The sequence below is a fragment of the Pinus tabuliformis genome, chromosome 7 (genome assembly GCF_031772625.1).
Source record: "Pinus tabuliformis cultivar Carrire ecotype Pingquan chromosome 7, CPIR1, whole genome shotgun sequence".
Taxonomy (NCBI): domain Eukaryota; kingdom Viridiplantae; phylum Streptophyta; class Pinopsida; order Pinales; family Pinaceae; genus Pinus; species Pinus tabuliformis.
The window spans coordinates 1,717,891,170-1,717,907,980 of NC_142293.1; the positions used below are offsets into that span (position 1 = coordinate 1,717,891,170).

The following is a 16,811-nucleotide window of genomic DNA, read 5'->3' on the forward strand; positions in this document are numbered from 1 at the left end:
AAAAACAAATTCATTTAACTAATACGACACAGAAATTGTAACTCATAAACCCCAAAAATTTATTAACAGTCAAAATATCATTGCAGGCTTGATACAACAGTCTAGATATAGATTAATATACAAATTTCATAATGGAAAGAGTCCTGTGAATTTCCGTGGAAATAATGCATGGAAAGATTTAAGTGGACCAAACACTGTGATGGCTTATGCAAAGCTGACAGTATAAAAAATGAAACATTACATTCTTAAATCGAAAGCATAATCTAGGTCGTAGCCTTAAACCCTAGCTATCAATACCCCCTTGAAACCCTCTGTCACGGTAAATCGGCTCGAAGAGCCAAGGCACAAACAAGTACAGATTCCAACACACCTGGAAAGCGAAGAAAGGAGCAGGGTTTAGTAAGGTGGCCACCCCTCAAAAGACACATGCTAAACGAAGGATTTGAACCAGATTCTGAGGTCTTACTTGCACAGTAAAGTCGATTATGAAAACCCGAATTCGTGTAAGGGTCTGGTTTGTTATATGAAAAACCTTGTGAATTTAGAGATGGCTTACCTGAGCGGGAGTTGGGCAGCCTTTGAAGCGATGGTCGAACCTGCACAGGAACCAGACACCATCAACAAAAGCAAAGGAAAAACAACCTTAAATGACAATAACATCAAAAATATAATATGTGCTTACCTCGGGCTGTCGTAGAATCAACCCTCTCCTCCAGGATGCTGAAATCCATGTCGTAGCCATTACACATGTTCCAGAGCGGCCCAAGAAACCCATCAAACATCTTCATGAACCACCACAGAGCACCGTAGTAGTGGCAGAGAAATCTTAATGAAGAAATGCGGAGGTTACAGTAATAAAAGACTTGCAGAACACCTGGAATATCAGATACGAGCTTGACTGAGTTATGCACAGGGTTGCCATGGCAGAGCAGAGAGCCGATTCGGGACATAGGCAAATGAACCAACCTCACCGCCAAAAGAGTCATTAAACTTTCCCACCAAACCCAAAGCATCAAGACCATAGATCTCATCGGATTGAACGGCGGATGGAAGGCCAGGTGCAACGCTTCGAGACTCTTCCGTGGAGCTACAATTAAAGACATTAACGCCAAAACAAGTGGCCAACATAGAGATGAACGAACATGGCAGGAGGAGACCTCAGGGCTCTCCCGCCTTAATGAGGAGGGGCCTGCTCGAGGTCATTCAGATCGCACAAAGTAATTGCAGTCCGTTGTGTGGCGACCTACGTGGAGTTCCAACGTGGAGGCCCCACGACATACAACTTAAACCTTAACAATAATGCAATCAAACAGTGTTATTATATTCACAATCTTATATGGGTCAACGCATTATATATTAAGATGTTACATTTAGTTTACATAAATATACTTCATGAAAATAATAAACATTTAAATAGTTAGTTTACACCTATCATCTTAATATTATTGAAATTAAATTATACTCTTACAATAGAGTTAACTTTTATAGTAATAATTCATTTATATTATATTTCTTTTTTATTCAATTCTACTTCTCTTATCATAATGATTAATAAAGCACACTATGAAAAATTAAAAATAAAATAAAAATTAAAGCTAATCTTCTCTGGAGTACGTCATGCTTCTAATAATATTTTTCGATTCCATGTTTCCACACTACATTTTAATCCTTCCGAGTGCTGGAGGCGCGTGTCATCCACTTGCCTCGGTCGGCTGTGCTTCACTCGCATTAGATCACGACATTATTTTGTGTTTATCCATTTTTCCACGTCGACTTCTCTCGACAGTGGCAGGTCACTTGCTTCCTTTTAAATATTCCAGATCTCCATAGTTTATATTAGTGCCACCTGATCTCAATATAAATAAATATAAAAAAAAATTGAATGAGGTGAGGTTTACTCTGACATGTATATATTTTTTGCACTTTCACACAATAATGAGGTTAGATATATAATCAATTAATCATTATATTAATTTAATATATATATATATAAAAGAGTGGATAATATATATATCAATAATTATTAAAATACAAGTGGAATATAACTACTAATCAAAATCACACCACTTAAAATTATTAATTAATGTGTTGTAAGGTGTAAACTTTTTTTACTCTTGTGAGATGCCTTTCACTTTTTAGGTCATTAACGCGTTTCCTTAAGTTCCAAAAAGACGAGCTTTTAACCAAACATAAACAATTTTAAGACACAAATCTATCTCTTATATATGATAGGAATAAGAGGAGCAAAAGACAACTTAGAGACAAATTATAATTCAAAGACAACACAAGGCAAATCTTAGAAACACGAAAACATTAACCATGGAGAACAAAAATAACAGGCTTTACACTAGATCATAAGTTGTCCTTGCTTAGATTGCTCACGCTAAGGAAAATTACATATTTATAGATGTGGACAAAACTTCAGAATTCTCTGCATGTTTTTTTTAGGAATGCATAGTGAAATTTCTACAACTCAATGGGTGGTGGATTGTCGGCGACACTCACCATGGTAGGTTGGCGGGTGTGGAGTTGGTTGGCTGAAGACATCTAACTGCCATAGTTAGTGTTGACTTTCTTCTCGAGTATTCTTTGGATTCACATCTAACATTCTCCCACTTGAAGCTAAATGAAGAATCCTGAATCAAGTCACTCCCAATCCTATCATGCCTCCACATAACTCATGTTTATTTCTTGGCAGAATCTTAGTAAACATATCAATAGGGTTCTTATCTATATGGATATTTTCTAAGTATAATTTTCCTTCCTCCAACACATGTCGAATGCATTGGTATCTTAAGTCAATGTGCTTGGTTTTTTAGTGAAATGTTGGGTTTTTCGCTAAGTGAATGGCACTTGACTATCACAATATAGCACATACTTGTCCTGCTTTATTCCTATCTCTCTTAGGAATCGCTGCATCCATAACATCTCTTTGCAAGCTTTTGTTGCAGCTATGTACTCTACCTCTGTTGTAGAGAGAGCTACAATTATTTGTACTCTACCTCTGTTGTAGAGAGAGCTATAATTCTTTGTAGCCTTGACACCCAAGCTATTCCTAAACCAACAAATATATACAAATAACAAACATATATTACTTTCTCTCCATATAGGTAAAGTTGGTATTGAAAAACAAAAAACAATAGTTAACATGCATATTGAAAGAGTTTATAAGGCCTAAATATTTTTTAAAAATATATAAGAATTCTATATATTCTCACACTCAAAATGAAAATATATTTCTTTTACCTTTTAATTATTTTATAACTATTCAAAGTTAATATAAAATTATATTATTTAATATGAACAAATAAATATTTAGTTATGGAAAAAAGTGAGCATGGAATATTTTTACAATATGTTTTTTTCATATTATATTGTAACATCAACACCAATAAAATTACATATATCTCTCATACTTATGGCGCTACCAAGATTAAAAAAAAAAAAAAACATAAATTTTAATACTTCATTTTTTTAATATTAATATATATATATATATATATATATATTATATATATATTTATATATTATTTTTTTATTTAATAATAATTGAGCTAAAATGCTCATTATACAGCACAATGTGAAGACTATGTCTAAATATATATTCTTTTTCTCACACATGTATATTTATATTTTAATGTTGTATATAATAAAATATCTAATGTAAATTATGAATACATTTTTTTAATATGAATTAATATTAAAATATATTTAAAAATATAATAATAATAATAAACCAGTTTAATATGTAATAAAATGACTCAATATACATATTATGTAATTTCAATATAATTTAAACAATAAAAAATTATGTATTAATTTTTTTATTTTAAAATAACTTCACAATTAATAAAATCAAAATCAATTTCTCACCTCAAAATCAAAATCAATCTCTCAGCTCAAGTTAGATCTAGATCTATGCTTATAATTAAAATAAATCTATATTAATAAAAATAAAATTATGATTAAAATAAATCTATATCAATAAAAATAATAATTTAAAATTAAAATTATGCTTTACTTAATTTTTATCATTTTTAAAATTTTCCTAAGCGTTTTGTTTTTTTAAATAAGGTAAATGTTTTTATGTTTCAGAAACAACCCGATGCGAACGGCACAGACCGTCATGCTTCTAATATTTTTCGATTCCATATTTCCATGTTTCCTCCGTGTCTCCGAGCCGCGTGTCATCCACTCGGCTCGGTCGGGGGTGCTTCACTCGCATTCGTCACCCGACGTTGTCTTTTATCTGTTTATCCTCGACATCAACCTCTCTCGTACAGTGACAGGTCACTGGCTCCTTTTAAATATTCCACACCTCCATAGCTTAACATTGGTGCCACCTCATCTCAATATAAATAAATATCGATCACATATAAATAAAAGAATGGCATATGTTTTCACTGCTCCAAATTCCACCCTGGCATTTCGTTTTCGTGAGAGTGACGCCCACGCACGCCATCCCAGCACCAGACCGGCCACTTGCATTTCTTCCATGCACCATTTCTACCGCTACTTCTTGTTCTTAATATATACTCTGAACCATTTTGTTTCTCTATTTTCTTGAATATAGTCCTGCATTCTTTCAATCCATGCGAATCTCACATATTTTTCGCAGAATATGATTGACAGCACTGCCACAACAATGGACGCTAACCACAACAATTTCCAACCGGCGGATCGACGCTACCTCGCCCCCCATTGTTTTGCTCAGCCCCCATTCTTGGACTCGCCCAACGTTGAGCTTCCGAACCTCGATGATCGTCGCCAACAAGTTTTGTCGGATCTTCATCGACTTGTCGTTTCCTCCTCGAGAAGCGCTGTCAACAATTTTAGCCCCCTTTCGCATTTCCCTCAGCACGGCGACGGGATGTTGCAGCGAAGCAATTTAAGCTCAGTGCCGCCAGTGGCCGGCGCCTTCAACGCCACGGCTCATGTTCTTTTATCTAATCTTTCGGTTCTTCAGCAGAAAGCCCGAGAACTGGAGGCATTCGTTCAAGAAGGCCGCCATGATCAACCAGGGATTGTATCCTCGATCCTGTATGAACTTATCCTGACAGCGGCCTCGGTTTTAGCCTCCGTTCAAGGTCGGGGGACTGTGAATCCAACATCGGTCGACTCTGCTGTCGATCTTGAGGGTTTCGGTACCATTAATGTTCAAGCCGAGGCGGGGAAAGAGGGGTTAGGGTTAGGGTTCAAGAAACCTGATGGAGCTGCTAAAGGTATCGGGGCAGAGGTTGCCAATTCGAACAATTCGTATCCGGACACCGATGAAAAAATTGAAGCAGTGGACAATCTGGTTCACGACATCGTGGAGATGAACAAGAGCGACATCCTGGCTGAGCACACGCATTTCTGCGAGATCTGCGGCAAGGGTTTCAAGCGCGACGCCAATGTCCGGATGCACATGCGAGCCCACGGGAACGAATACAAAACACACCAGGCGCTCATGTCCAAACCCTCGGCGCCCTGTCCAGACTCCCCGAGGAGGTATTCGTGCCCCTTCGAAAGATGCAGGCGGAACAAGAACAGCCGCAAGTTCAAGCCCCTGAAATCCATCGCCTCTTTGAGAAACCACTACAAGCGGAGCCACTGCCCGAAGATGTATACCTGCAACAAGTGCAACAAGCAGTTTTCCGTCGTCGGAGACCTGAAAACCCACGGAAAAATCTGCGGGCACAATCGGTGGCAGTGTTCCTGCGGCACCACGTTCACTCGGAAGGACAAGCTTTTCGCTCATGTCAGCCTCTTCGAAGGTCACCGTCCCGCGCTTCCTTCCGATGATGCCACTGCCAAATCGGAAGAGGAAAACAGCACCCGGTGCAACGAAAATTGGCCGGATTATTTTGTGGGAAATGCAGCAGGTCTCGGTAATAATACCGAGGGCTATGGCAATTCGTGCAGCGATGAGATGCTGCTTCTCGCGGGATCGAACCAGCAAAACGACAATGACGGTAGGTTCTGTAAATCCGACGTCTTTTGGGGAGGTTTTTCAGGCTAGTTTGTTTGGTTAGACAAGAAAAATTTCCTTCTCTGTTTTTTTTCTTTTTGGGATTTCTGAAAAGTACAGTTCTATGTGGGTGCGCCGACAGCAGCATGCCAATGGGATTGAATACAAAATTATATATATGCCGAGCATGTTTCGATATGTAAATTTTGTTTGTATTTTTGTTTAAAACTGGTGGACTGTGGGTTTTTTTTTTAAGAATTGGCAGTAAATTATTAGGAAAATAATTCTCTGGTTTCACAAACAAAAGTTTCTTACAATACTTTTAAAATTAAATAATAATAATAAGATAAATTTCTTTTATATTTGTTTTTTCAATTTCTTTTAAGGATGAATCGTATTGGTTGATTTGAAACACATTCATATATGAAATATCATGTGATTTACGCCAAAAAAATCTCTTGTAAACTTGTTAAGAATGTCAAAAGCTTCAATTCAAAAAAATATACCTTTCATTATTAAATAAGCTTTAAAATGTTCATTATTTTATATACTTTAAAATGTGTATTCATTTCTTTACCACCGTGAGAACATGAAAGTGCGTGTTAATTCCCGTTCATTATTTTATATGCGTTAAGAGTGTGTATTCATTTCTTTATCACTGTTATAATATGAAAGTGCGTCTTAATATTCTTGAAGGTATCTTTTCATTGTTTAATTTTGATTTTCCACCAAATTCGGCTTTATTTTATTGTTAACTTTTATGCTCCCCAAAGTAGAGCTTTATTTTATTTGGTAAATAATTGGTAAATAAAGAGTTAGGTTTTGAAAAATGTCTTGGATATTGATTATAGTTTTGGAATAGTCAAAAAGGGTTGACAATATATTATTGGTTAGGTTAGTTTTATTTTTTCTTTTCATTATTATTTTTTATTTAATTAATAATTTTTTTTATTTAATTAATAAAATTTAAAGGTTGAAATTAGAGTAATATAATGTTTTTAATATTGATATATGAATTTAATATTTTTTATGTAATTAAAAAAAAATTTAAATATTGAAATTAAATTAATATTTTAAATTTTATTATAAAAAAATGGTTTATTTTAATGTTGAATTAGTTTGTAATTAGTTAGAGAAATTTTCAAGACCAACAAATTGGTAACTAAAGTTAAGTCTTTTATTACAATTACAAACTAAATGTGGGAGACTATAATCATAGGAGTTGTCTTTTATGTTGCGGTTTGCAAACCCAGGGGTGGGATTCTTGAACCCATCCCGGGTTCTCGTACCCACGTACCAGATTCGGGTACAGGTTCTTCTGAGAAGAACCCATAAAAACCAGGTTCTTTTATAAAGAATCGGGTTCTCCATTAAAAAAAAAAATTGACAAAAATTGAAGAGAACAAAATGACGTAGTAGAGGACTTGCTCTTCCAAGTGTTACAAAACACTTAAATAAGATTACACTGGAAACATCAGTAATAAATGTCTGGAGTTAAACTTGACTTAAATTGGACTTAACTGAAACTAAATTGGGACACGAGGGACGGTTTTGACACCTAACATGCGGTTCGGATTAGATTCTCCAACACTCCCCCTTAATTACAACTACATAAACTTCAAGTAAGCTGCATGTTGGTCTATGTCTCAGCTAGGTTTACAATTTAAAAATTGACTTCAACTTTTCTGCTTCTCTTTTTTTAGATCATATAGCCTCTTAATTGTTTCAGCTTTTTCTCTTTGTTGTATCCTTCAAGCCTCAGTTTCTTCATTTGTCGGTGCAGGTCTTCCATTTTTCCAGGTTATCTAAGAATATCCTGGACTTCTTCAAAGAACGAGTTGTATGTGGCTTGCTGCCACATATTATCTTCTATAGTGTTCTTTTCATCATCTATCTGCTGCAACATAAGACCATAATACAATTTTGTCTCTTCAAGACTCCAATACCTGAAAATTTCATTAATTGGTTCATCATCCAAGTTGTCTTCAACATGCATTTTTGCATCTTCTATGCAGACTTTATGAAGGCATGGTGTTGCAAGCCATGCTTAAAGGAAATTTAACTCTTCTTCATAATCATTTTGTGTACTTGCAACGTTAGAATTAAAAATATTTGCAGAACCACATTGGTTATGTCCTTTCTGCTCTGTAATGAGAGCTTTCTTCTGTTGCACTTCCAACTCTCCTTCTGTCTTTGTCTCTATTTTCTCTTTGTGGACTATTTTTGTCTTTGTCTCTGTCTCTTTGACTTCTTTGCTAACATGTGCTACTGCAAACAAGTTGTATTCCACTAACTCAAGTGGGATTTTCTCACTGAATAGCATCATGTCTATATGATGTTTTTGTTGCATCACCTGCAACCATTCATCATTAGTCAACAATTCTTCATCAAATTTTGCATCAGCAATATTAATTGTTGGATTCACCATAGCATTAACTTCTCTAATGGCAGTTTCATTGTCATCGGCAACCTCTATTGCTCGATTCACCAAACTTTTATCAGCAAGCTTTGTTGCTAGATTTATCAGATTTTCATCAACAAGATCTGTTGCTGGAATCACCAAATTTTTGTCCACTTGTGGCTATGCACAGTGGGGTTCATGAGCATCTTTATGCTCCTTCTCTCTCGCTTCCACGACTTCTTCACAGACGTCATCCACTTGTGGTTGAACACAGTGGAATTCAATAGCCTTTTCATCTCGATGTAGATCTGTTGTTGTAGATCCACCTTCATCTTCAACTTTTGTGCTCCCCTTTACACCAAAACACTTCTCAAGAGTATCCCAAGCCTCCTTGGTTGTCTTGGCTTCTAAAATCAAGTGAAACCTCTTGGCTTTTCCCATTTGTTCACAGTCTTCACACATAGGTTGAACACTACAAGTCCAACTCTCTTTACTTTGTTGTCACTTCCACCTTTTTCTTTTCTCAAAAAATTCCTTCTTTGAGCAATAACTTTTCAATTTCACCAAACAATTATTTTTTATTTTCACCTAAATGCTTCACCTTCTTCCTTTGAAAAAATTACATGCCCTTTTTCTAAAAACTCTTTAAAATTTCTACAAAGCATCTTCACTTGCATACCACATAACGACTCTTAAAAACTTGACCAAAGTAGAGCTCGACTTTTTTTTAATATAATGAATAACTCGTGGGTCTTTAAAAAATTTCAAACGAAAACCATTTTTAATAAGGCCTTTTTGAAAAGACGAGATCATGTTTTAATAAATGAGGAACCCCAATAATATCCTTGTTCTTTCAACATAATTGAAACAAAATTACCTTTGACAGTGCTTCCAATCAAACTTCGTGTGTTCTTTGTGGCTCGTGCTCCAATCAGATTCCGTTCTTTCTTTGTGTCTGGTTCCTTTATTCTATATTATGAAGGTTAACATTGTGTGTGGTGAACACAGATCGCGTTAGAGAAAAAACGGTGCGAGTAATTGAAACTAACATGACACTTGAACCTTTTATGTTGCGTTATAACGCTAACGATTCTGCTGAATTTCTGGACTGTGTAAATACGTGCAGGATTAACCTCACTAATGTGTTACTGTGGATGTAATTCGATTTAAAAAAATATCAACCTTTTTATTCAGAACTAGCTCTCTTTCTCCATGCTGCATCTTGGCAGACTCCTTCAAATTTCTGCTGCTCTCTCAAAGAGTCTTACGCTCTATCTCTGACTTCACAGTAAGCTTCTTCAAAGTTCTACTGCTCTGTCAAAGAGTCTTATGCTGGCTTGCTTATTCACTCTGCTTTTCTCTCTTCACTCAAGTTGTTGCTCTTAGAGAGTCTTATGCGAACTTGTCTCTGTGTGTTGCTCTCAAGGAGTCTTACACTTATGCTCCGATACCATGAAACAAAATGAAGAGAACAAAAGGATAGAGCAGAGGACTTGCTTTTCTCAGTATTACAAATCACTTAAATAAGATTAAATTGGAAACATAAGTAATAAATGTCTAGAGTTAAACTTGACTTAAACTAGACTTAACTTAAACTAAATTGGGACACTTGGAGGGACGGTTTTGACACCTAATAGGTGGTTGGGATTAGATTCTCCAACAAATTTGGGTTCTTTTGTCTTGACAAGTATGGAGAACCCTGATTATGGGTACCTCGAACCCCAAAATCGGGTTCTTTGGGTTCATTTTAGTTTTTATTTTTAAATTTTTAATTAATTTAATGGGCTTTCCCAAATATTCCAGGTAGCTAGTTCTTCATGCTGCGAGAGGAATCAGAGTATTTATGCCGTTATCCATTCAGAAAAGAGAAATAGGTTGGGCTCAAAGAAAGAAGAGAACTTAGTGTACATTCATAGCACACTTCGTCTCATATCTCGAAAAGGCCCTAAGTATAAGGGGGGTCCTTTCAAGAGATAGGACCAATACATAGATGATGCTATATATGCAAACAAGGGAAGCCTGGGGAGAATCCATCCACTCACATTACCACCTATCACTTATGGTGCTCATCTAATTCTTTGGTGGATTATTCTATTAAAATTTGCTTATTCCAACGTACGTTAACTAGGGATGCTGCAAAGTGGTATATCGAGTTAGATATTGCATCCTACAGTGACTTTGCCTCCCTAGCTCAAATCTTCTTGACACACTTCTAGTTGCCTACTCGGTATGATATCGAATCTGACCTCTTGTCCAACTTCAAACAATATGATGCCACGTTAATTTCTAATCACATTCATGAGTGGCATCATCACAAGAGGTTAGTGAGAACCAAGTTACCTGATGAAATATTATGTAAATGGTTCATTCATTCTCTCTGACCTCAGATTTCCAAAGATGTGTCCATGTTTCGAGTTGTTACTGAGGAACAAGCCATTTTATCTACCTAACAGTTATATCTTATCTATTCATAGTTAGGCATGCTCTACGAAGTGTTGCCTAATGCCCCTAGGCCTTCTATTGGCCCTCCCAATCTTGTACCTGACCCACATGGCCATGGTGTGATTGGGTCTTTTTTTGATTCCATGAGCCAACTTGTTGCCCATCTTGGGAAATTTATTGTAACATCTCAACCCCCCTCTCCTAAGCAGTCCACCAATGTTCTAATAGTGAAGTCCACTCAACCAAAGAAGAACCAAAAATCTGGTGGTAAAAGGAATAATAAGAGAAATAAACAAAAGAACCAAAATGATCAGGAATCCCAAACAAACTCCTAGAATCAAGGAGGGGGCACTAGTGAACTTCGTCGTAAAATCAAATTTCCTCGTAAAAATTGTCAAGGTGATCACCTCACTCATGAGTGCCCTCGGATGGATGAAGTCCATAGGCTCCTTTCACCACCATCTATTCAATAGCTTGTTGTTTTGAATCATCCATTCCTTATAAAACCTCACCAAAAAATGGTTTCTCAACCTCCTCTACCTCTGCAAGGGGGCAATGAGGGGTCATCTTCTCATCCCCCCCATAGTTCATCCATCTTTATGTGCAAGGAAGATGTAAATGTGACTACGCGAGCTAAATCCTATGATGTTCCCCAGTTCTCTCTCTAAGGACTCACCAGCTCCACCTACTTCCATTGGAACTCTCACTTTAGATAAGTCTGTGGAATCTGTCTATCATTCCCCCAAGGGTGTTCTTTGTAAGACGACACACAATCCTTCTACTAGGGCCGCTCAACATTACAGTATTGTTGAAGATCTTTCCCAGGCTCCTTGTTCCATGTCTTCCTTTGAGGTCTTGCAAAGTTGTCCTCAACAGCGCAAGGCCTTGTTGTCTACCATTGGTGGAGTCAATTTGTCTGACTCTAGTCTCATTGCCTTTAATTCCGACAAATCCACTCCTCGCCTTTCCCATCAGATTTCTTTTCAAATCATTGTGCATATTTTCCACAAGAATATTCATTGCACTTTGGTGGATGAAGGATATTCCACATCTGTTATCTCAGTATCCTGTAGGAAGGCCTTTGGCTCTCCGGCATTTGCCACGTTCAACAACACTCTCCAAGCCTTTGACGATCACAACTTTGTACCTAAAGGGGTTCTTCCAAATTTTTCCATTGAGTTAGGAGGGAAAACTATATATGTTGATGTCGAAGTTGTCGACGCCCCATTATATTACAACCTACTCCTTGGTTGTAGTTGATTTTATGTGATGATCACAGTTGTCTCATCTGTCTTCCATTTACTTTTCTTTCCTCATGAAGGAAAAATTTTCACTATCGATCAACATGACTATTGTGTGTCGTCAACCTGGATTTCCACCATGGGGAATTTTGTATCACTCGTGGGAGATAACCCTCGTCAATTTCAAAGTGTTGGAGTTGGACTTTTTAAAGTTTCCACTCTTATGGGAGTCTTTTGTCAACTCCTTCTACCCAACACTCCTTCTACTCCTACCACAACTCCTATCCATATGATCTCTTCTGGCACCTGTGGACCCCATAGACCTCCTAATCCTTGGGTTTTGTCGTTTGATCTTATGGAAGTTTATCAAGTTAGGGAGAAACCTCTGCCACCTATTGTGGAGGAGATTTCCTCTTCAATAGTCCTGTCAGTACCTCCTGACACTGGTCAAAAAATCCATCCTAATATGGACTATGACCAGGATCCTTTTCCCACATGGGCCATCACTCTGCTTGTTCCACATGACTCCATCGATGAAGCCCCCCCCCCGGCTAGTCAACTTGGAGGTCATGGATATATCCATTGATCATTATAGGAATATTATGCCTCTTCCTGCCAATAATCTCCCCAATTTGGAACATGTAGAGATCAACAAAAAAAAATCTTGAATTGACCCAAGGGGCATCTCCTCGGCCTTCCTTGGAAATTCCACCCATGGATCGAGTCAATTCTTGGGATTCTACTACTAAACTTGCTAACGAATTGCCCACTTCCTTACTACTTGTTGACAAGAATCTTGTACCCCCTTTATGTCATGATCCTCCCTTATGTCCTCAGGTTGATTACGAGAGTGTGACTATGTTAGACTGTCCCCGGCAGGGTCAACCTTTCTGAATTGGGCAGTTTTATTTCCTTTGGCATGGCCCCACATTGGTGTGCCATATGGTACCTTTACCTTCCATGAGTTCGCGTATGGAAACCCTTGGCTTGTGCTTGGTTGTGGACACACTTTAGCGTGACCTACCAAACCGCATCGCGCTTGTACGCATCGCGCTTGTACACATTGTACATAATAGTGTGATTATTTTACCCTTTTTGGTTTGGTGTGTGACACGAGTATTTTCCATGCCATTCATGCCAAAAATCGAAAAATATTATAAAATTCAACAAAAAACAAATATGGTCCGGTTTTTACCTCATCCATGTTTTATGTCATTTAACTATGGGTCCAGTCATTCTGGATAGTTTTTACAGGATAGGGTGGTGTTTTCATTGAGACATCCATGGAATTTAGGTGTGTTTCTCTAAACTTGGCATATGGGGGTAGGTCATTGAAGTTGATATTGCATTTTGACTGTCAACACCATTTTTGTACCTTAGGTCTGACCCTGCCAAGTTGCGACTTTAGAAACTTTCCTTTATGAATATCGTCACTTGGTGGTAGAGCTTACTTGGTCATGGATACCCTAGCTAGAACCTCTTTGCCATCTTGGTTTCCATGCGGTCATATTTTAATCCTTTTCGGAATTCCTCCTTCTGACCCACCATGACCTAGAATCTGAGCCACATGTCCTCTTCTTCGTCTCTTTTCTGGCTATACCCCAGGAGGATTCCACCATTTTTATTCCTTGTGATTGCCACTTTTTATCAGCTTACTTATGCATGATGAGCCTTGGTTTGTCTATTCTATAGTCGTCATTTTCCTGGCCTACCATTCGCTTTCACTTGGTGTTTTACCCTTTCTTGGAGGAATCGTTGCAATGAGTGGTCCTATTAGCTAGCCTCTTTTCATTTTTATGTCATGAGTAGTTCCATCAATACCAGAACCAGTTTCTATCCTCTATACCAGTTGTTCCTCCAAGAGGAGTTTTCTTTAATCTCTTTTTAGACTCCTTAATTTAGAAAAAATGTTGAGTGAACTTGTATCCTGCATGCTCATAAAAGCAATTGAAGGGTCATCTACCGAGTGTAATTTTAACCCTTTTTCATATTAGGATAGACTATTTACAAAAAAGGAATACCCTAGTCTATTACGGCTAAGAGGTTCCCCCTTGTATACTTTTATCTCTTTTTCAAGCTTAGGGGATAAATTTACGAAAAAGGAACTTATAAAAAGAGAAGGGAGGGAACATTTATTTCCATTAGTCATCAAATAGCAATGTCAGTCATGTCACCCTTGAACATAGCACATGTCTGTTTCATTATCTCATAGTTGGATTTTACCTTGCCTAGGGTTTGTACCATCCAAATGAGTCTCTTTACTCCTTCGATTGGTTACTCTTCCAGTCATATATAGCATGCCTCGATGCCTCTTGTATCGTTGCATGATATCACATCATTCTCATTAGTCATGCTACCAAGTCACTCTTGTCTCGTGTCGTTATGTGTTCAAGGGAAGTCTTAGCCTGTGTTGACCATCTGTAGTAGCATGTTGAGCTTTTTGAGTTGCCCATCTCTGTGTCAGTTGTACTTCATTGATTCATGAATTCATCAATACATCACATCATCCTGGTTTGTTCTGTGTTGATTAATGGGGGATACATTGAGGCCCTCCTTCGACGGATCTTCTCCTTCCAACTTCAGCTCATTATCAAGGAGCTTGATCTAGGAACCAACAGTACCTTAGAGATTGTAGACCTTAGTGGCATGTTTCCTTGTGATCGAAACTGGGTTTACATCATTGGATCCTGCTTGGTTGAGTTCACTGGTTTTCGACGTCATCTCATTTATTCACACTTAGTGGACTGTGCTAGGTACCTTGGGTTCCATTTTCCTCATTGGTGAATTCCCTCGCGTCTATTACTGGTTTACCTCATCGGCTAGTAATTAGACAGTTTCTACCATGCTCTACATCAACTCACATATTTGCATGATGTATATTTATACCATCAAGGTTATGTCAAAGACCCTGGGTTAGGGACATTTCACTCTTATATGGAATCTCTCCCAGGGTGCGTTGGAGTTATGTATCTCTTATGTACTTTGAGGACTATCTAATACATTTCTCTGTTTGTCATGTGTCCATAGTCCTACGAATGTATACTATGACATAGATCCACATTGTATGTGTTGGTGGCTATGTTATATCTATTGAGTCACACGGATCCACTATGTATGTTTTCGTGGCCATTTTCTTGCATTTCATGTCATGGATCTATAGTGTATTTTATGGCAGCCATGTTCAGTTTCTTCTTATGATCGAGCATGGGTATGCCCACCTCGGGGATGTTATCAACATAATTGAAACTTCAACACTTGAGTTCCTTCGATCAAGCTTTGTAGTATTGGATCCTTCCTCCCATTTTCAGCTTTGAGTATTATTGTAATGCATTTCAACCATCAATTTCTCTTCTAACCTCATGCATTAGAGGGCATCTATTATAACCCTATTTTTCACTCCGTTATAGTGAGAGAAACCCATTATCAACTTACCTCATTTGTTTGGCTAAAATGCATCCCTTTTCATTTTTTCTTTTACTTATGTGAGATTTATCCCATGATAAAAGGGTGGAAATACATGATTGAGTTATTTCTCATAATTATTTTTCCCAAATATTATAATTATGAGATAGTAATTATTTCATAATTGAGATAATTGAGAAAAATCTCATAATTGTGAAAAAGGTTTCTAGAGTTTTCAATTTCCAAGGAGATCAATTTGACCCACTTGTGTATGAGTTAGCTAAGGGTCCGTTATTATAGAAGTTTCCTAACTTCTCAAACTCTTAGGTGTCTAGATACATTATCCCAAAGGATATAATGAATCTATATAATATCACCAAGAGGAAAGGGGGAGGAGGAACTATCCAAACTATAGCGCGAGAGCTTTGCCATATTGGGAGACAAGACCTTACTACAAGATTGAGGAGAGGATCTCATTATCTAGAAGGTATATTGATGTACTTTCATGTATATTGTTAATAAAAATCTATGTTCCTTCCCCTTATGTCATTTTTGTAGTAATTTATATATGTGATTTTTAGACGTTTTGATCTAACGATCTTTTGCAAATTATCACTTATTGTCTCTATTTGTTTGTGTTTGTCTATAGGCATCGAGATCATATGTGGATAAGGCAGATCACTCGAGTGGAGCACGGGAATCTACATCAGTCCCAAAATCCTTCCCCAACCTGCGAGGAGGCCAGGTGCACACATATTTCATTATAGTATATAGAATTGACTACCTCATGCATGTTTGATCATTTGGGTTTGGACACTATTATATCTCTACTGGTATTTCCTTTTGCAGTCTAGTGATCTCAATCGAGCATGAGATCATTGAGAAACATCTCCTTACATAATTAAATGCAACAAATATGAACCCTTCCAAGATTATTCTCCTTACCTTGGCTACATCTTTCTTCCACTATGCAAGGTCTTAGACATGAGCTGTCGGTGGTCTCGAAATATATGTATTGACATATTCAAGCATCCATTTTCATCCAATGTTGCCTCCATGCGGTCCTTCCATGCAAAAAAAATTGAGGTGAATTCCAAGGAATAATCTAGCCTTAGTCCATTGAATGCCATCTTCTCAGCTTTGAAGAAATATTGATACACTGATCTTCAAATTTGAACCTCTAAAAAACAACTTCGAATTTTCTGCTCTAATATGAATCCAGCTCTGATACCATGTAGAAATTAGGCTGTAGATTTACAATTTCTCATGAGTAATCAAAATCACAAGACACAAACCTACTCTACTACTCTACAGAAATTAATTCACAATTTAGAACAAAAATCTCAGACATGCAAGAAGAAATAACACATACGCA

General features: G+C 37.3%; 2 protein-coding genes across 2 annotated transcripts in view; one reads left to right on the plus strand and one right to left on the minus strand.

Annotated features, from left to right (window-relative positions):
- Positions 1-546: 546 nt before the first annotated feature.
- Positions 547-993, minus strand: LOC149255198 (uncharacterized). The gene is made up of 2 exons (XM_089457180.1): positions 683-993; positions 547-596 (listed from the first exon to the last, which is right to left on the minus strand). Exons 1-2 carry the CDS (start codon positions 984-986, stop codon positions 553-555), a joined length of 348 nt encoding a protein of 115 aa, XP_089313306.1. The 5' UTR covers positions 987-993; the 3' UTR covers positions 547-552.
- A 3,518-nt stretch (positions 994-4,511) lies between these two features.
- Positions 4,512-16,811, plus strand: part of LOC149255199 (protein SENSITIVE TO PROTON RHIZOTOXICITY 2-like) — a 140,298-nt gene continuing 127,998 nt past the window's right edge. The window contains exons 1-2 of the mRNA XM_089457182.1: positions 4,512-5,954; positions 16,086-16,181. Coding sequence (XP_089313308.1) covers positions 4,622-5,954; positions 16,086-16,108 — 1,356 coding nt within the window. The 5' untranslated portion in view covers positions 4,512-4,621 and the 3' untranslated portion in view covers positions 16,109-16,181. The remainder of the gene's footprint in view (positions 5,955-16,085; positions 16,182-16,811) is intronic.

Bases quoted from the DNA above. Each gene is read 5' to 3' on its own strand.
- LOC149255198 (XM_089457180.1), bottom strand. From the start codon at position 986: ATGACTCTTTTGGCGGTGAGGTTGGTTCATTTGCCTATGTCCCGAATC. The intron at 597-682 runs GTAAGCACATAT...GTTCCTGTGCAG, and splicing joins TGATTCTACGACAGCCCGAG to GTTCGACCATCGCTTCAAAG.